Source organism: Aethina tumida, chromosome 1 (genome assembly GCF_024364675.1).
Source record: "Aethina tumida isolate Nest 87 chromosome 1, icAetTumi1.1, whole genome shotgun sequence".
Lineage (NCBI taxonomy): Eukaryota > Metazoa > Arthropoda > Insecta > Coleoptera > Nitidulidae > Aethina > Aethina tumida.
This window is the reverse complement of record NC_065435.1, coordinates 38791152-38812025: the sequence shown is the minus strand read 5'-3', so window position 1 is coordinate 38812025 and position 20874 is coordinate 38791152. Positions and strand designations below refer to the sequence as shown.

The 20874-nt window shown below is 33.2% G+C and overlaps 4 protein-coding genes across 9 annotated transcripts; 1 reads left to right on the top strand and 3 right to left on the bottom strand.

Moving 5' to 3' along the window:
• Window positions 1-1311: 1311 nt before the first annotated feature.
• Window positions 1312-4170, bottom strand: LOC109607244 (somatostatin receptor type 2). Of its 2 annotated transcripts, none has more exons than XM_049962303.1 (7): window positions 3990-4170; window positions 3316-3506; window positions 2930-3052; window positions 2325-2492; window positions 2088-2271; window positions 1888-2035; window positions 1312-1837 (listed from the first exon to the last, which is right to left on the bottom strand). In XM_049962303.1, exons 2-7 carry the CDS (start codon window positions 3416-3418, stop codon window positions 1352-1354), a joined length of 1212 nt encoding a protein of 403 aa, XP_049818260.1. In that variant the 5' UTR covers window positions 3419-3506; window positions 3990-4170; the 3' UTR covers window positions 1312-1351. The 2 variants fall into 2 exon arrangements, with proteins under 2 accessions (XP_049818260.1, XP_049818261.1); XM_049962304.1 differs by having other exon boundaries at window positions 3316-3493.
• A 593-nt stretch (window positions 4171-4763) lies between these two features.
• Window positions 4764-13071, top strand: LOC109608274 (cAMP-dependent protein kinase type II regulatory subunit). Of its 2 annotated transcripts, none has more exons than XM_020024694.2 (5): window positions 4764-5382; window positions 5444-5677; window positions 6655-6940; window positions 9064-9587; window positions 9659-13071. In XM_020024694.2, exons 2-5 carry the CDS (start codon window positions 5452-5454, stop codon window positions 9787-9789), a joined length of 1167 nt encoding a protein of 388 aa, XP_019880253.1. In that variant the 5' UTR covers window positions 4764-5382; window positions 5444-5451; the 3' UTR covers window positions 9790-13071. The 2 variants fall into 2 exon arrangements, with proteins under 2 accessions (XP_019880253.1, XP_019880252.1); XM_020024693.2 differs by having other exon boundaries at window positions 4770-5382; window positions 5439-5677.
• Window positions 13072-13200: 129 nt separating this feature from the next.
• LOC109607866 (CCR4-NOT transcription complex subunit 2) lies at window positions 13201-14960 on the bottom strand. Of its 4 annotated transcripts, XM_049970663.1 has the most exons (4): window positions 14231-14960; window positions 13946-14053; window positions 13633-13898; window positions 13201-13519 (listed from the first exon to the last, which is right to left on the bottom strand). In XM_049970663.1, exons 1-3 carry the CDS (start codon window positions 14365-14367, stop codon window positions 13643-13645), a joined length of 501 nt encoding a protein of 166 aa, XP_049826620.1. In that variant the 5' UTR covers window positions 14368-14960; the 3' UTR covers window positions 13201-13519; window positions 13633-13642. The 4 variants fall into 4 exon arrangements, 3 of the variants coding, with proteins under 3 accessions (XP_049826620.1, XP_049826619.1, XP_019879886.1); XM_049970662.1 differs by having other exon boundaries at window positions 13201-13898; XM_020024327.2 differs by having other exon boundaries at window positions 13201-13898; window positions 13946-14047.
• A 177-nt stretch (window positions 14961-15137) lies between these two features.
• On the bottom strand, window positions 15138-20535 carry LOC109607508 (CCR4-NOT transcription complex subunit 2). Its single transcript, XM_020023990.2, has 5 exons — window positions 20093-20535; window positions 18777-19156; window positions 18178-18460; window positions 15640-15747; window positions 15138-15585 (listed from the first exon to the last, which is right to left on the bottom strand). The coding sequence occupies exons 1-5, from the start codon at window positions 20236-20238 to the stop codon at window positions 15369-15371; spliced, it is 1134 nt and encodes a 377-aa protein (XP_019879549.1). The 5' UTR covers window positions 20239-20535; the 3' UTR covers window positions 15138-15368.
• Window positions 20536-20874: the final 339 nt, after the last annotated feature.

Genomic DNA, 20874 nt, shown 5'->3' with positions numbered 1-20874 from the left:
TTCACAGTATTTTTCTAGTGTCCTAAGCTAATTTTTGAACTCACAAAATAAATTTACACACATAAGTTTTAATTACAACATGGTAAAAATTAATTAAATAGCATAGTTAAAGAGAGCATTAAAAGGGTTTCAGATTCAGTTTTACACATAAAACTAAAAACGTATTCAGATAAATCATGAGCCAAAACTAAACTAGATGACTTTTTCCGGTACTTAATATTTATATTCCATATTTTATACGTGTAGTGTCCAAAATCCGTATTAATCATCGACGATGTGAATAATCGTGTAGGAAAATTGTGCAGGAACATCTTCGATGAACGCGCCGTCCCGCATTCAAACCCAAACTACTCATTTCGGCCGGTTGTTTATAGGTGGAAAGTAAAGTCAACAGAATGTATGCAAATGGATGCACCGAGTCCTTTAGTCGACCTGTGGACCGGCGGTCCGACCTACACGGCACTCGTCTCGTTTAAGTGTCCCGGAATCGATTTAGTTCAAACAAATTTCCTAAATGTTTTGCATACTAATCGACAGTGAACGGCGTTTGTCCTTCGGGACCTTCGTGTCCCGTCCTCTCGTTCGATCCTATGGAAATTTATCTCTGTCCCGTGTTTACTATTTCTTTGAGACAACTTTTATTACACTTAAAAGTTCTGTTTTCAAATTAATTGTTTTTGAAAGTTAACAACCGAAACTTTCTTATTCGAAAATTCGATTTTTTCTGACGGCGAACTAAATAAACTTGAAACATGTTTTAAATTGTTTCTTTTGTTGCAATCTATCAACAGAAAAACTAAAGCGTTATAGTTTACTCTGTAGGTTTTTTGAAGGGGATAATTTGAATTTCCTGGATTAACTAGATTTAAAAATGTTGTCAATATGTTTTATTTTGAACAATAATAATCTAGATAATCAGCATATTAAATTTATTTTAATTTTTATACATTTAATGGACATAAAAATAAACACCATTTTTGGTGTTCTGGTGTGGATCAAGAATTTATTTATATCAAGAAGGGTGGAAGCTGTTCGTAGAGCAAGGGGGGACCGATCAAATGCTAATCGGAAAAATGTAAAGGTTAATATTCTGCATTTTTTAATCTTAATTAATTTTGATTTATTAATTTCCCCACGAATTTGGTGATATTTTTATAGTTTTATTAGTGGTTTAAAAGTTCTGTTGTTGGTATAATTTAATTTAATTTATGCAGCAGATTACATTTAATATTGGGCATTCTGTTTTTTTTAAATAATTCAAATTTATCCGCTTCAAAAAACACTCAATAATAATAATTTTTGCACAATTTTTTTAACTTTTATATTTTACATCAAGTAACATGAAAACAAATTAATAATGTGTATCAGTAGTGTTCTTAGTGTCAGTTTTTTTACATTCACTATTGTCTTCCATTGAATCATCATTTCTAAACAAGACAGAAGGTAAATAATCGTCAATATTCTTGCTGGACAACCTTATGACTTTATCATTCATTACGACGCTACATTTTCTTTTATCCCCGTCACCATTCAAGACAAAAACGTTGACCACAGTCTTTGACATTCGTTTTTCTTTTCGTTTAAACATCTTCACCAGTACTTTGTAAAATGGTGGACAGAACAAATAATAGACCACGAAATTGATTGTTATACTTATGGCTCCAATGACTGTCACAACTTGACGAGCTATTTCCATTGCCTTGTCGTTAACACTGCCTGGGTCACCTCTGTATAAAAGTGTAACAGCACTTGTACGGGAAATTAAATTTGATGGGATTTCAGACACCAGAAACATGATTATTATGACGATCAGTACCAACGTTATACTTTTGCTTTCCTGAAAAAAGGCTTATATCAATAATTATCAACAACACGTTTGTTTCTTACCAGTTTCTTTGATTTGGAGTTTAATTTTGTGCGAAGTCGGGATGCTTTATTTAGGGAATTTATTAAAATTCCATTACCCACTATTAGAATTATTGATGGGATAATACAAAATAAAATAAAACAAATCCAGTTGTGAACTTTATAGATTCTACAAAAAAATGGTGTTTATTATAAGATGACATAATTTACAAAGAACTTACGTGGTGTTAAAGAAGTCTGTGGTGACAATTTTACCATCGTCGCCCCGATCAAAAACGAAACAATACGGTATATTACACAACAAAGATATCAAAAAGCAAATAAACATGCTTTTACGGGCGAATCCGGAATTGCAGAATTTCGGCTTCTGACAAATTTTCGTGTTAGTTATGTACGTGACCCGATCTGAAAACATCCACGTTACAAACTGGTTAAGTGAAAATTTCATTCGTACACACCAATCGTGACAAAAACTGTCGCACACACACCCAAAAAATTGACTGCCCCTCCCAAAGGGAGGCCGATCATCGCATCGTACACGGCCCATCCATCATACCAGAAAACACCCTTGCTCAGTCCACCAAGAAATAATAACAGGGACGAAATCAAATCGGTTATGGCCAACACTGAAATCAATTTTTAATTAAGTCAGATAAATAAAAGGCAGACATTTAAACAGTTTTAATTTCCGTTTGAAATGTGACGGCGGATTTACAAGGAAAGTGAGTTTTTTTTGTCGATTTTCGTATTCTCGACACAGACGCGAAAAACAGAAAACATCGATGAACGGAACTCGGTTTCCTTAATTATTTCCCGGCAGAAATTTTCTCGCAAGCACTAATAAAATTTTACAATGTCTCCTAAGGCCACGTTACGATGACGTTTAATGGGGCAAAAAGACGTTTATATTTTATTTATCAGGTCGGTTTCCAATATAGAATTAGTTCTGGTTGTACGAGACGGGGATAATTTAATAAAAACAGGTGGTTTATAATTAGATAATAGCGATTTTGTTGATTACTTCTAAAATATAATTTACTACTAATGTAAAAATTTTACCTACCCGCTAAATATGTGTAGACTGATCCACTCAATTCCCTCCTCATCAGTACCAAAATACTCAACGTGTTTCCACATATTCCAAAAAAGCAAAGTATGGGAGTGATAACTGAATAAATAATTGTCCCTAAATTATAAAAAAATAGAATTATGATGCTGTGTTAAAAGTGTTGCTTGGGGCGACATTTAACAAAGACAGTGTTAAGTCGAATTTAATTCGGGGCACGTACAAACACACTTGTCTCTTGCTGATCATTTTTCAAACACAAAAATGCATGTTTCGCAAGATTAATGTTTGCCACCGCCAAGTTATCATTTAATAATTCATTTTTTCTTGTATACAAAGTTTGATAATACGTAGTGAATGTAAAAAATATTCAAGAAACTTACCCTTGGGGGTGGGATGCTGTTCCCAAACATCGCCCTCACCTTCGGTGCGACAGTCGTAGTACTCGTATTCTTTTAAATAGTACGTGATGTACGAAAATCCCATCTTTCTAATGAAACGAACACACAAATACAATCAGATAATCAATGTACGATGGCCTCTCGAATTTCCCCATATCCCCTGTTAATGAAACCTGTAGATTAGTTCTTTAATTAGATTTCCATGTTAATTCTAACAATTATTGGCAATAATCTATCAAAATGTGCGTCATAATCGACTGTTTATTAAATTTGCAAGATTATGTACTGCTAAACGACTGGATGTGAATTACCTACATTATAATTTAAATGATTTAGTTTTAATTTGATTAATATTTATTTAAAAGAATAATATATATATATATATATATATATATATATATATATATATATATATATAAATATAAATTAAACACACCTTCAATAAATAAACTATTGTATAAAAAAGTACAAAGAAATTACTAACATTTTTTTCTAAAATTTGGCAATAAAAATTATTGAATATTATTGTAAACAAAAAAAAATATTTTATAAAATTTCTTTAATATGTCAAAGAAAATATTAAAAATACATATTAACGACTTTTTCTTGATATTATTTAAAAAATATATATTTAAATATAAAAAAAATATATTCACCTAAGATGACTTGTTTTATGAACAATATTTATTAATATACTTCGCTATCGTTATATCATTCTCTTTAACTAGTGTATTTAGATAAAACATTAATAGTATTGTTTGCGAACTCAACTGAATTACCCGAAATATTTATGTTTTTCATATAAAATGCACAATATATTACAAATGATAAGATAAAGCAATTTTTTGATAAATTTTTATTAAAATCATTTTAATTTTTTTGTTTGTCATATTCTCAATTATTATTTAATAAAATAGGAATGATTAAAAAATCTAATTATTTCTGAATATTTTTATTAAATGTTCAATTAACAAATTTTACTGTTGAAATAATTTAAATATTCCATCAAACGGTGGCGCCATCTATAATAAATTCCCCGAACTATTAACATCTGTCTGTAGTTTGACTATTCATTGCCTGTAAGCACAATTATCACTTAGTTCATCGTCTCGGACATAGATGGACGACTTACAGAATCCAATAGATGAAGAAAACGTATTAAATTATGCGTCTATTAATTCACGTGTGCTAGATGTGAATTATTTCTAAATTTCTTGATAATATTCATAGACAGACTCTAAAAACTACATATATTTATAAATAAATGTTGATACTGATAAAATTGAGGCTCAGTACTGTAATTTTAAAACAATATAACTAGTATAAAATATGCAATTAAGTACGTACTTTGTTGGAATTTTGTCAGTAATATAGAAAGGCGCATATTTGGGCACTTTCAAGCAGTGCGTCCAGCTTGTGCATCGTGGTTTCGTCGTGGAAATTTAAGCGACGAAATCCCATCACTTGTGATAGAGAACATAGAGCTGTTAGTTGTAGGCATCGCCGTGATTCCAGACAGCAGCAGTAGCAGCAGCAGCGCGAGCGCTTCTGTGAGCGCCAGCGTTTCCACCTGTCATCCCGCAAGTGTCAGGTCCACATTCGATCATCGATTAGAATTTGAATGTTTTCCGATCGTGGCGGAGTGGTGTGAGAGCAGTTATCAGTGACGCGATACCTGAACCGATAAACTGATAAAATGCATCGTAAATTATAAGCCCACGCATCTGGCACTGGTCGGTTTTACGTGCGACACGGACCCGAGTCTAGTTCGAATCCAGCTCAACCACCATTTTAGAAAAGTGAAGGGCTTGTCTGCTCTACTCGTTTCTGGTCTGGTTTTGTGTTAAATCGCGTGTGTGTCGAACCGAACACTTGAATGCTGTTGCTATTGATATGCTATTTGATACGTTTTGAAGAAGAAGAAATGTTTCAGTGTCCAAGCACATAAATAAATTCGTGACCGTAAAAATTTTTTGTGACATTTTAAAACTGGGGCTGTGCAATTCCATCTAAAATTTATCAATCCGTTTCCGACTAGAACTGTCCATAGTAAGTGTAAGCATACTATTAACGGTAAATTAATCATTAATCAACAAATAAAACAGCACAGATTGAGATATGAGTCGTAATCAAGCTGGCAACCGCATACAAGTCCCCAATGATCTTCGAGAAGTCCTACTTGAATTCACCATCAGCTATCTGTTAGAACAGCCTGGTGATGTAGTAGCCTACGCTGCTGATTATTTTCAAAGGCTACGTGACTCCAGGACCACCACCTTGATTTATGCCACCGGCACACATGGATCTGTCTCACCTGAAGAATCAACACTTTCTGGGGAAGAAGGTAAACGTGTCCCATGTAGTGAGATGCACTAGTCCCTGTGCCCACCTCATATCCCTGCATAATCCCTGTAACCTGGATTTGACATATTAACATCATTGTGATGAATAAAAGTGGAACAACCCGATATTGTGTCTTGTTTTTGGATGTGTGTGTTATGTAATTGGATGATGTTTTTTGTGTGTGTGTGTGTGTGTGTGTGTGTGTGTGTGATTTATTTCTTCAAAATAAACTCAAACATATTGTAATATTTACACAACTTCTCACAGAGAAATCTAATTGGATTAGTGCCAACCTTGTTCAAATATATTATTCTGCATGCCACTTATATATTTATATCATTTTTATGGTTAATTGCACTGTGTATCACTGTTTAAAATATAATCTTTGAGTGTTAAAAGTTACTTCAATTAAATTTTACTTAATGTTTACTTAAGAAAAAACGTTGATAACATGAAAGGTTTAATCAAAATAATTATGGCATTATCTGAGTAATTGTAATAAATAACTTGCAGTTTTGTTTCACATTTCTTATGGCACAATTTAGAGGCAAATTGACAAAAATACTCTTGACTCATGAGAATTTTAAACAAATTTATTGATTTACAATTACACCAGCTTCTTGTATTTTACAAAGAAATTATTTAGAAAGCGTATTTATAACTTTTTTCCTTGGCATGAACAGAGTTTTTCGTGTCTTACATAATTTTAAAGCAATAAATGCATAATTTGGTATTTTTAAGCAGAAATTTTCAAATATTTAAATGCATAGTGCCAGTTATCCAATGTCATTAATTGAAAGAGTAGAGTAGGTTATTAATTAATTAATTTGTCCCCTACTTCCTCTAATTAAAATTTAATGAAAACACCGAAAATGAGATTAAAACGTTTATGGTAACATAGAAACGCATTTGACATCCAATATTCACAATTCCCTCATATCAACAGGAGGTTGAAGTTGAATATGATATTGTTTTCAGAGCCGCCAATAGCTCGGTTCACCTCCAGACGTAAGTCGGTCTTCGCCGAGACCTACGACCCGGAGGAAGATGATGAGGACGACGACGGAATAAGGGCTGTGTTCCCCAAGTCGGACGAGCAGCGGCAACGACTGGCCGAGGCCGTCCGCAACATCCTGCTGTTCCGCTCCCTCGACAAGGAGCAGATGAGCGAGGTGCTCGACGCCATGTTCGAGCGCAGGGTGCAGCAGGATGAGCTCGTCATCAAGCAGGGCGACGACGGGGACAACTTCTACGTTATCCAGAGGTATATTTTATTGTATACAAAATTTGTTTCGCCAACAGTATTTGGTACTATATTTTCAATTTTATTCAGTCGTAACCGTTTAAATAGTCAGTAAATTGTTAACTTTATGGTTCCAAAAGTAAAATTTGAATGATATGTTGTTTACAATTTGTGTATTACTAATAAAAAACACAATTCTCACATTGAACATTAAAAGGACTGTAAAATTATTGATTAACATTTTGCATTGTCTACATTAATTATCTATTGAATTTCATAATACTTCCAGTAATTTTCTGAAACAATTAATCATTAACAGCATTAACAATCACACATTTCCAATTAAAATTTTGTAATTAATGTGATATCGTTCCAGTTATAGAACACAATTTTCTCAAACAGTCAAACTTTTCCTGCATTATTTATTTTACCTGAACAGATAAGCAATATTATGCAACTGTGTTCACTAATAAGCAAGTTGTTAGAAGGTTGTTAACTGTACAGCCTTTTTAAAGCTAAAATTTGAGTTTCATCAAATCAAATCAAATCATTATATACACACTTTTTCATTACTTTGTCTATCCAATTATACAGTATGAATCTATTTTTACAATTTACCCAAACATAAATACAGCACAGTAAAATTTTTTGCCGTATATTTTAACGATAAGGTGGAACAAGTCACGTCGCATTCTGATTAGTTTATAATGAATAAAAATAATGTTTCAAGGTTCTGTTTTTTGTAAAACAAAGCAACATTATTTTAATTTAGATAAGTAATTTCATAGCATCAGTAAAACATGTATGGTTCGCTGGGAAATAACATTTTGTTACTTCGTTTAACTATATGTATTAATGCATGACAAAAATTATAGGTCTCATTGTATAATTTACAAATAGACAAGGATGGTTGAGAAGCTTCAATTTCACGTACACACTGCACTTTGCCAATAACATATTATGCAACTCTGTTGTTAGACAATAACAATACAATTTGATAAATTATAGATTTACGTGATCAAAAACCATAAACATCACAATAAGCTATTTTAAATTTTTTGGCATGCAAATATTTTGTTTATCCCCTTCTAATGGAACAGCTGTAAACTTTTACAACGTGTTTATTACAAAAATATGTGTATGTTACACAGATACAGTGGTGGTCATTATTAGAGCTAGGCAGCTTTTTAAAATTTTAAATATTATGGCCATAACTATTTTATTTAATGTGGACGACCGTAATTATATTAATCTACTAATGTTTTATATTAAAAATTACGTCGAAACTTTAAAAAGAATTTTTATGCATTAAATGAGTTACAATAGTAGTAGGTCTTCACATTCTTAGTAGAAAGCAAGAGCAAAACACCCATCCAGTCATTCTTCTCACACCTCTTAAACATAATTTCAATTCCATTTCCTCCAGGTTGGCTTTAATTTCAGCTGACTATAAGAATGAATAGAACACCCATCCAGTAACCGTCTTCTCACAGCTCTGAAACATAATTTCAGTCCCATTTCCTCCAGGGTGGCTTTAATTTCAGGTGACGATAAGAATGAATCGATTTTTGACATTCAAATTATCCATTTATCGACTCTTTCAGGTATTTTGCACTCGCTAAATATTTTTCATAGGTATCACTTGCCCCTGGTTCTCTAAATCTTTTACTAACAGATACGACAGATTTATTTATCTGTAGCAATCTCTACTTGTTCCTTATATAATTTGTTTACAGCGGTTGATACAGTTTGACTACTACTCATTATTAAATCATTACGATAAGCAAAAGACATGTGGTAAATAATCGACTGAATCGACACGGATCATTGAAACACTATAAATAAATACGCAGTTCATTAAAGAATAAAATTAAATTGAGCAGCTGCATACTGATGCTACAATAACAGAAAATACAATTACATATACTAGAATTTAATTCAAATAGTACAGGTCACATTTTCAATTAAATTTTAACGAGCTGCTATGATTATGGCCACCACAGTAGATACATTTCAAACGGCAATAATCACTAGATAAATTTTTAACGAACCTTCAGTGTTCACTGTTTGGTTTGGGAATTCCTCGTTTTACGAGGCGATGCACAGAGCCATGAATGTCGTTTTAAAGAGATCGATTTCCGTAGCGGAATATTCCACGCGCTGGTGGCGAGCGATCCGAACCAGACGCCGGTGCACATCCACACGTACGACAACAGCGGCAGCTTCGGCGAGCTGGCCCTGCTGTACAACATGCCGCGCGCCGCCACCATCAAGGCGGTCACCCAGGGCTCGCTGTGGGCGATGGACCGGCAAACGTTCAGGCGCATCCTGCTCAAGTCGGCGTTCAAGAAGCGAAAGATGTACGAGGCGCTGATCGAGAGCGTGCCGATGCTGAAGACGTTGCAGTCGTACGAGCGCATGAACCTGGCCGACGCCCTGGTGCCGCGCACCTTCAAGGACGGTGAGCGGATCATCAAGCAGGGCGACGTCGCGGACGGCATGTACTTTGTCGAGAACGGCGAGGTGGTGATCAGCATCTTGGACGACAGCGGCAAGGAGGTGGAGATCAACCGCATCGGCAAGGGCGGGTACTTCGGGGAGCTGGCCCTGGTCACGCACAGACCGAGGGCGGCGTCGGCGTTCTGCGATGGAGACGTCAAGTTGGCTTGTGAGTTTGTTGAACGTCCACGATTTGGGGACCGTTGGGGTTTAACGATGGTTTATGCGAATTTGTTTTAGTCCTTGATGTCGAGGCGTTCGAGAGATTGTTGGGACCGTGCATGAACATAATGAAGCGCAACATAAACGACTACGAAGAACAGATGCTCAAAATTTTCGGCTCAAAGCAAAACATCAAGGACATCCGATGAAGTGAACCAAGGTACCGCGATGTTTGAAGATATCCCAGTCCCCTCCCCCCTTTGTATTCATTTTAAATTTTTTATTATACGTCGGTAATCTACAAAAACCAAGTGTTTACATCACTGCAAAGCAGTCTCGCACATCTGCTAAGTAGTGAGGTGCAAAGTATCTTACTAGTCATATGTATATATATAAATATTGATACGTTATGAACCTTTGCAAAGAAATACCCAAAAGATGTTTTCGACATTAAGTTGGGTTTAAATCTATCAGGATTAAAATCGTTCTGCTGGCCAGGATGGTTTTTTTTCCAAATATTTTCTACACCTGTGTGAATGTGAGACAACACTAATGTTTCATATCTTCTTTATTGTTCCTGTCTGGGTGATTATACAGAGCAATTTCACTGAAACATCATGCATTGTAGTCTTAAGTCGTTATTTATTTGAATTTTAACTTATTTAACATCATCATAAATAATATAATACGTAATAAGTATTTTGTCTAGTCTCGTTTTGACTGTTATAAGCATCATTTGCTGCTCAACTATAGTTTTTATTTCTAAGACATCGAGTAGTCCTTAATTTTCAAAATAACACGCACCATTTATTCGATATTATGCATTTACTTTCTCGACAATATTGGAATTGTTCCGCTCTGTATAAACATTCAATGTTAATTTATTGATCAGTTGAATCTCAGTTTTATTTTCTGTTGATTTTTACGTTTTATGGTACAAATTTATTTTATTTATGAGACTTTAGAAATAAGACCGAATTTGCTTTTGATCTTTTCAACTTTAAACATATTTATTGAGATGGTATATTTGGAAAAATTCATAATAACATATATTTTATTTAGATAAAAGCTATTGACTATCAAAAATTTCAAAAATTAATCATACATGAATGAAATACCTTTCTGATGTTTAAAATAATCGAAATATTGTAATGTGTATTATTTTAAACATGAGACAATTTATTAATAGATATATTTAAGGCTGATTGAAGTATTTATAATATACATTTAAAATATTGGAGAATGAAAGATATTAAAATTAAGGTGGATTATTTACTTCAAAGTAATAAATGTTATATTTATGTATTTAATAATGTATGGAATTGAACAGATCTTAGCGAGTATGTTCAATGTGTCCTAGTTAAGTAACTTTTTTAAGTTACTCATATCACATAAGTTCAGGTGAAAGGTGATTAATAATAGAGTTTATCATACTACAATTTTAAGATTGTTTCACGACAATTTTTTCTCCAATCCCAACAAACTCTAGCTTGACTGAAATTTATCGTATGTTCAACAAACTGCCGTTCAATTACCGTGCGCATATATTTAATGAATTAAGAATCTCACTCACTCACTCACTCACAATTCCAAATAGATTTAACTAATAATGAATGGGTAAATAAATAAAGAATTTGAATGGTCCGCGGGACGGATATGTATCTATCTTATGTATTCTATTTATCAGTTTTATTTCAGAAATCTATCTATTTCTTCATTAAAATGTGAAATTTTAATATTTTTCACTACAAAGTGTATTTTTGTAAAATAAAAACTGTTATACGACGTTAAGTAACATTTAAAATATCAAAAGTTGTGAGAGATATAGCAGAAATGATATAATTTACAACTTACACTAATCTTACAATTGGTGTTGAATAAAAACTTATCAATTTTTATTGTGATAAATATAGTAGATTTGAGAAAAGATTGTCCCGACTTTTATGTTTGTAAAATTTGTTAGACTTGTCGTTTTTTCGATAGCGCGGATATTTGTGCCTCTTTACTAACATAGTATTACATTGTAAATTATCCTACATCATTTTCGAATCAAAAAATTGTTCTAAATAAAACCTTTTATACAAAGGCTGCCTGCACTTCAAAAACTATATATGTATATAATAATGATTCACGACTGAAAATATGATTTAGACGTTTATTTGAACGATATAACGTGCCATACATCACAAATTAATCATTAACTTAGTTGGCAATGTCTCAGTGCCATGTTTTTCTACCACATTTAGATGAATGAAGCTACTGACAGTGCACTTTTAATCAAAATTTTAGGCTGTTGAAAACGGTAAAATCCTGTAGGTCGTAGTACTGTTAGTGTTATTGGCATCTTTCTCATTACTACGTAATATACAAAGTATTTTTATACACATTTCTGATTGTATCAATATTACCAGTATTCAAAATCTCAAATGCTATTGATATAAAATAAAATATGTATTTTGAATGTTTTGACTTTTGAAGATGCAACCGTTACTACTCGAATAATAATATAACTAATTTAGATTGGTACATTTTAGACTAGCCAATTTGAACAATCGAATTATGTAATGGTGTCTAACATGTGCCTTAACATCAACATACAATTGATACCGCAACGGGCATATCTCAACAGTTCGTTTTGTACAAGTATTTCGGAATTGACAAGATCTTAAATACAATTACAGATACGACCAACTTTATTGAAACGTGATTGACGATTTTTACATGTTAAATGAATGTATGAAATTAGTCATTTTAGTGTGTAGTGCTCTTAATGTTTCAGTAGGTGTTTAGTGTTAGAAGGAGTCTTATTATATCTCGTTATCTTAATGTATCCGTTTGTTTCAACTAGTAGATTGACTGACGTTTAATAAGCACAATTTACAAATTAGTCTTGTATATCTGTTGTTTTGTTTTTGTTAGTCTGTGATGCAATTTCGTTGAGTACATTTAACATGTAAGATGTTATAATTTGATTCCGCACTGGACGAGTCTAACAAATTCTACCGTGGATAATTTAGCACAATTCTAATATTTAAATGTGTATAGGCATAGATAGGTGTAATAAAAGTAGAGGCTTGTCAGTCCGTATTATATATATATGAGAAAGGGTAACGTTTTATCAGAGACGACATTATACATGTTATTCGTGAAGTTGAATGTTGATTGTTTATTGTGGTATGTGTTTTCTTCTGGCCCATCTTTAAACGTTTATAATTCGAAACTATGTGTAATCGGGTATCGTGTTATAAATCCCCCCATCTGTAAAGTGTTTCTTCGCATGAATATATTGCCTTTTTACTTAATGTACCAAAAACTAGATCTTCAATTAAGTTATTTGTACACAAAAAAAAAAATACTATAAGTGTTTTTGCCATGCCACATGCCATATTCTAAAACACTAAGAGCCGACTCGCTCAAAAAAAAACCTGTCAGAGATTCCTTAGTCATATGTACTGCTTCCACAATTATGACTAAATGAGCTTATTAAATTACTTTGACTTTTATTTATGCTTGCATCCCTACACCACTTCCTTCTAATTCTTAATTAAGAAAAGGTATTAATAAAAATAAAACAACTTAATGTTTCAAAGAGAAAGAAACATATATTTTACATTTTTTTATTTAAAATATTACAATATTAAAATTTAAGCATTTCAAAAAATAAAATTCAGCTAAAGATTATGTGTGAAGGAACGTTCTCTCCGAAGAACGTCACCTGAAATCAAAAGTAGGTGAGTATCAAAACTTATTGAAGGATTAAAATATTACAAAAGAATTATTTTTTATTAAAATTGAAACAGATAGTAAAACATTAAACAATAATAGATTTCCAAAGCACCCTTTAGGAAATTATACTTGGCATTTTTAAATGAGATAATAAATTACATCTTAATAGCCTTTAAACATCATTTGACTGTCGTGGTAAATATTTTAATAAACCTGAAACAAACTCAACTAAATTAGCTTAATAAGTTAATAAGACACTTGAAAACAATATGTATTATATTTTATTAGTAGTATTAATAAGTTATATGTAATAAATTTGAACGTACATGTCTATTCCTATTTATCTAGAAGCTGAGTTGGTTGATTTAAGAAATAAAATGAGTAATGCAAATTACAGTCATCAAGTTTAGGCTGGTTCTCCAATTTAACGTAATCCAAATGGAACCTTTTGACAACTTTCCTCCAGTTCGTCGGGTCAAAGAAATAATACGTTCCCTTTTCGTACGTGAGAGTCCTTTCAGTGGGAACCGTCCCTGGAACCCTAGTGATCCACATTTGTTTTTCCATGTGATACCTCCAATCTCTGTTATATCTAAAATAATAATATTAACAAGAATTCACAAGAAACCATTCGCATACAGCTCCTCCGCCGCTTCGATTTGCAGTACGTCACCGAAACTGTTGTAGAACGTGTAAAAGAGGAAGTCCTCGTTGTATGTGCTCAGATTGATTGGTGGAAGTCTGTCCCTGCGAAATTGTAACATTTTCAATTCTAAATGAGCGAGCTGATTTGTCATTTATTTACTTATTTTGTTTCCTATTCTAGAGTAATAATTTAGCTGTTTCAACAAGTGTTTGTGTTTGACGTGCGATATTTTCATCTAGTGTGGTTGGTTGACAACGAAAAGAAATTCCGTTTTTCACCTGATTGCGTGATTGACGAGGTACTCCGGGGGCACCTCGAAGTCCACGTCTTGTGGCCGGCACATTTGATCCGACCATGGACGATTGAACTTGGGGTAAAGGTGTTTCGGCGATTTAACATCCATTCCGCTCGTCATGGGATCCTCACTGACCGAGAGTGCGACCGAATTGAGTTGAAATCGGTAGCCCTGATGAACGTCAACAGTTCTACCACCGCGAATTGATTAGGCAACATGCTACGCGTATGTTCGTCTCCGTGGGGTTGAATTTCTGTAACCATTCTATGACTAAAATATTTATACAGTCTGTCGGTTTTATAACATTCCAATTTTGAAAATGGCGGTTCTTACCGGATTTGACATTTACAAATCGTTCTTTTCATTTTCGATTCATTAGTAACTTCAATTTTCGGATTCCTTCCAGATAATATAAAATATGTAAAACACAAATGCGGCTAAATTTTAATATGGGAACATTCAAAATCTATCATTAAATATAAATATCATGAAAATTACATACTCTCATATTTTAATTTAAAACACAAAAATTTTCACTTTACTCTATAAAATATCACCTGAAATATAAAATTTGTGAAACATTGCATTTTTGACCTTGACTATTGCTGAAGATAGTAACAAATAAATAATAAACCGACCATAAAATATTCATATAGTCTGTCGGTTTTATATGATTCGAATTTTCAAAATGGCGGGCCTTATAGGATTTTGAAAATGACCACCTTTTAACAAAATATATTTATCAAATCATCCATTCTCTCACCATCTATTCCAGTTATGAATTTACTTACTTACCATGATACTTTGATGAAATGAGAGAGAAAAGAAATTAGTAAGGGAAAACTAGGTATTTTATACAAATGGCCAATAATTTAAGTATGTCGTCCAAATTAATTCATAATGGTATTTATTAATATTGTACAGTAAATTTACAAATGAAATGAAAACTGTATAGATATATAACTTTAATCATTTCATAATTAATACTTCTCTTACTCTTCTGATAAAGAAATGCTGAAATGACATTTATCTATCAGACATGAATCCTTAAAACTAGCAATCATAATATAATGTATACACTTTTCATTTATTTAAAGTCAGGCAAAGTCAGGAAAGAACTTTCATGAACTATTATGCATGTTCTGGTTCCTTGTTGGCCGGCCTTCCAGTTTACTGTAGTCCAGATGGAATTCTTTCGCAACTTTCCTCCAGTTTTGCGCATCGAAGAAGTAGTATGTGCCTCTTTCATATGTAGAAGTCTTTTCAAGAAGTACCATACCGGGCACCTGGGTTATCCACACTTTTTCTTCCATGTGATACCTCCATTCCCGGTTATAGCTAAAATTATTTCAACGTTCAAGTTTCGGTTTCAGTTTGTTGTTCGATACGTACAGTTCATCCGCTGCTGCGATCTGAAGTACATCACCCACATTGTTGTAGAACATGTAAAATAACAAATCGTCTTTGTATCGACTCAGCTTCATTGACGCGAGTTTGTCCCTGAAAAAACTGACAAATTGGTCCACGTTCTTAGCGTCTTTACGTGTTACAATAAATTAATTATAATTAAATTGTTACATGATTCTAAAAAAGGAGGTTTCCGTCTCAAAAAAGTGTGTTCTCTATTCGAGGTATTCTCCTAATTTTGTATATATATATATATATACCGTATCAAAAATGATGAGCGTGTCTACTCGCATATTGAGACGGAACATCAATACCCCTTTGTAAACAAAAAGGAAAGATATACATGCAATTATGTGGGCGGGCCGAACTGACTGGAGGGGATCATTTGGTTTTGCTGCGTTTAGCATGCGGTTCGTCTCCGCAGACGTTGTTTTTAGTAATTTTATTTAATTTTTGGGATACATTTTTATTTTGAAAAAAGTAGTTTATTTTTAGAATACTTATTTTTGTTTTTGATATACCCTCAAAAAATATTTCATTTTACAGATTGAAAATTATACAAAGTTACGGAATTTAAATGGAGCATCCGAAGAACTCGAACTACATCCCTACGCATACGGAGAGTTACTAAATGCATTCGCAAAGATTAATTTACATTGTGCGCCGGCGCGCACCAGCACGGCGCATTGTCTCTGAGAGTAGGGATTCTTACTACCGGGCAAAACTTTTCTCTCTTTGTCGTGCATCCATCTCTTACAACATCCAGACACGAAGAGCATTTTTCATACGGTATATATATATATATATATATATAGCTACTTATTTGAAATTTTTATAGCAATTATAACTTGACTTGAACTGCTCTTCTAATGTATTTTGAATAAAATTTCTTTTATGGTTTCACTGGAAGTGACATCAACTTGTTATTTTCAATGAAACACCCTGTATATTTGAATTCTACATGTAATTGCAAATAAAATGGTTATATCATGCCCTATATCTACACAATATTTTTTGTTATTAATTTTTTTTTTTCAAAAATTTTGACATGATAGTCTAAGTAAAATATTTATAGAGCCATTATTAGTTTTTCAAAATTTTATAGAGTGTGTTCGTTATTTACGTTTAATTTTGTGTATTTTAAAACTCCAATATCTTTCTTTTCAACCTTGCATGTTCTGGCTTAATTTAACTGAGTATTAATTTACCCTGCTAATAGTTTTTGAGTCATTAATTTTTTCCAAAAAAAATTATCAGATTGACGGTCTAACTAAATTGTCTATAAAACCACCAATGTTGATGCTGAAAAGTTCATTTTTGGCATACACGTTAACTAAGGAGCATCCTACGAGAAGTCATTAATATTCCCAAATAAACGTAAATACAGGGTATCTGTTATTTACGTTTAATTTTGTCCATCTTAAAACATCAATAGAATATCCTGTATATTTTAGGATTTTTAAATACTACATTAGTTGAAAATAAAATGGCTATACTGTGTCTTATACCTAAACCCAATAGTTATTGAGCTATTAATTTTTTTCCAAGAACTTTTATAGATAGGTGGCCTAACTAAATAACTAAAATGTCTGTAAGGTTACCAATATTAATGTTGGGAAGTTCATTTTTGATATACACGTTAATCAAGGACTATCCTATTATTAATAATTTCGAATTTTTCGTGTTCGTTATTTACGATTAATTTCGTACATCTTAGTTATTAAATCTTTTTGATATCTGGAACAAGCTATACAAATATAAAGACAATACAAATGTAGAGCATAAATACAAAGAAAATGATTCATTATTAAATGAAAAAATAATTAAATAATATGCACATGCAAACCCATATAAGTAACCAAATGAATATTATAAAGATGATAAAAGCTTAAAACACCACAAAATGCCAATAAAACGACCAATGTTGATGGTGAAAAGTTCATTTTTGGCATACACATTAACTAAGGAGCATCCTACAAGGAGTCATTACAAATATTACCAAATTTTATACAGGGTGATCGTTATTTACGTTTAATTTTGAGCATCTTAAAACATCAATAACTTGTTACTTTCAATAGAATATCCTGTATATTTTAGGATTTTTAAATACTACATTAATAGAAAATAAAATGCCTATACTGTGTCTTATACCTAAACTCAATAGTTATTGAGCTATTAATTTTTTTTTAATTTTTATAGATAGGTGTCCTAACTAAATAACTAAAATGTCTGTAAGGCCACATTATTAATGTTGGGAAGTTGATTTTTGATATACACGATAATCAATGACTATCCTAAAAAAAAACTAATTATGTCTTTTTGAAATCTGAATAGTAAAAACAAATGCGGAGCATGAATACAAAGAAAATGATTCAATGTTAAATGAAAAACATAAAATAATTAAATAAGATGCACATGCAACCCCATATAAGTAACCAAATGAATATTATGAAGCTGATAAAAACTTAAAACACCACAAATATGGAAAAACATCAACAGAAGAATAAAGAGCCAATATTGAACCTGATGGCGTGATTGATGAGGTACTCGGGCGGCACATGAAAATCGATATCTTGCGGTCGGCACGGATGCTCCGCCCAGGGGCCGCCGAATGTTGGGTATAGGTTGTCCGGAGAGTTGAGATTCAAACCGAGCGCCGTCAGATCCTGTCCGAGGGCCAGCGACACCAGATTTGGATCGGTCTCCGCCGCCCGGATGAAGGTCAGCAGGCCCACTATGCCGAACTGGTCATTCACCATGCTACCCGGTATATTGGTCACCCTGCCGTCGGGGGACGTTTGAATACCTGCAACGGTCCAATAACAATTACAATCTGTATATACTGATCGGTTATATTATTAAAGTAAATAATGGGAATGATACTTGTCGGTGGAAGGGGACATTCTCATGGCATGCCTCTCTTGTACTTGCGACCGGTTCATAAGTCAATCAGGACATGATCACCATAATATCACGCCACCAAATCACACCTAGAAATTAACTTGATGACCAACAAGTAAAGTACAAAGGGGTTGAGCCGCACACGAAAGTGCCAATGTCGATTGAGAGTGTGTGAAATGATGGTGGCAGAACTGGAAACGGACCCAGGGGGCGATAGTTACCTGACTTGGAGGATATTTTGTCGATGTCCCTCGAGACGGAGGAGCCGTCGCCGGCGCCGCCGCCGATCTTGTCGCTGCCGGTGCTGCCGCCGGGCGAGGCGCCCTCGCGGTTCTGGGTGCCGGGCAACGCGGGGAAGTCCTCCGACGACATGGTGAACTCGCTGGCCTCCGCCGTCGGCTGCTTCACCATGCCCACATACGGCTTGCCGCCAGGCATCGGACTGGGTTGGGGCACGTCCCCGGCCGCATTCCGATTCGTCAACGAGGGGAACTCGCTGAGGTCCAGGAGGGACGGTGTGTTCGTGTCGCCCGCACCGAACACCGATACCGAGTTGAAGGAACTGTAGCCGCCCAACGAACTCATTTGGTTGGCGCTGTTTCTGAAATATATGGACGACGTTTTATTTACTTCACTTCATCTATTTATGTTTCATATCTTAATAAAACAAAAATATAATAAATAAACAATGTTCGTTTGTTCAGTGATTAGTTTATATTATTCATGTTAAATATCTACTTGCTTCTCTTACTTTTTCTTCACTGTTTTCATTTATTTGTAATACGATATCATTTTTAAAAAAATGATAATAACAAGGTCAAAGTTAAGAGCTACATCTAGTCTAATCAAATTAATGCACAGTACACTCAATAAACTGTTTGATGGTTCATGGTTTTATCATTTGTGAAATTTTGCTATTGAAACAAAATTTAATCTATCTGTATAATCTTACCTCGATATGTAAACATAACATATTTTGTATATATTGCAATGATAATTGAAAAAATCATATTGTGTTTATTACTAAATAACTCAGGAATATTTTGTTATTAAACGTAAATTTTCACAATTCAGTGTCCTAAAAATAAATAAATTTGTCTAAGTAACAAATTATTCAAACAACAAAAATGAAAAAGATACAATAAAGTAAAAAATTAAAAACCATTTTTTATAGACAACTGTAAAATTATAAAAAATTTTAATACTAATTTCTTGTACAAATGCACACTGATAACATGATCTCCAATTGAATCAATTCTCATGGATAAATTTCTTCTTTGTTAACAGAATAATTGGTATTGAACTGAGTAAAATAACTGAACAGTAAAGGCAAAAGAATATATTTCACAAAGGTATTATTACAGTGTTCAGTGAAAATTTAAATTAATTCTTGAAACTTCTGTTACTAAACAAATTCATGCTCACTTTAAACTTTTTTCATTTTTTTTCCATCGGATTGTTGAGTGTTTGTGAAATTTTGATTGGAAAATGACTTACTATTTTTTATACAAATATTCAAGTAAACAAATCATATTACCCCATAGAAGGAATGGTTCTTCTTTCTGGTGCCCTTTGTCCAAAAACTGGAGTGACATGTCCAGACATGGAATTATTTCCAAAACTGACACTAGACCTTCCGAGGCTGTTGCCTCCAATATTTCTTGTAAAGTTCAAATTCGCCATAGCTATCTCGTTAAAGATAAGTCACTTCTCAGCATAACGATAACGAAAACGTGGGAATTTTTTGCTGCTTTTACTACAACTTCTATGTTGAATTGCTACCACAAAAAATACAATAACATTATATACACAATAGTCTAAATGCACGTGGATTAAGCGGGGGAATTACAGAGCACTTGTTATAAATTTCACCACTGCGAATAAATGTGGATAAACCATTCAGTTTTTCAGTTAGATAAAACGGAATTGCAATAACAGGCAAAGATATGTTATTGTCCAACTTTTCTCCGCCATTACGATTTATAACTGTCAAGCAGGGGACAGGAAAAAAGGTATCGGCCGAAGTCCTTGTGATAGTTGCAGCTACTCTTATAGAGAGGGCCATTATGTTTTGTTGATTTATTAAACTATGTTTATTATTCTTCTCATCTAATTTACTTTTTAGTCATCCATAAAGTGTTTTTCATTTATTTATGTCCCTTAAATTTTTTGTGGTGGTCAAAATAGGGCAATGTACATGTCGAACAAATATTTAGCTACCGTCTAATAGATAGCGCATGCACATTCTGAAATATAAGTATTGTAAATAAAAAAAATATGTTGTTTATTTTAATTGTGTACTTGAATATTTATAAAAGA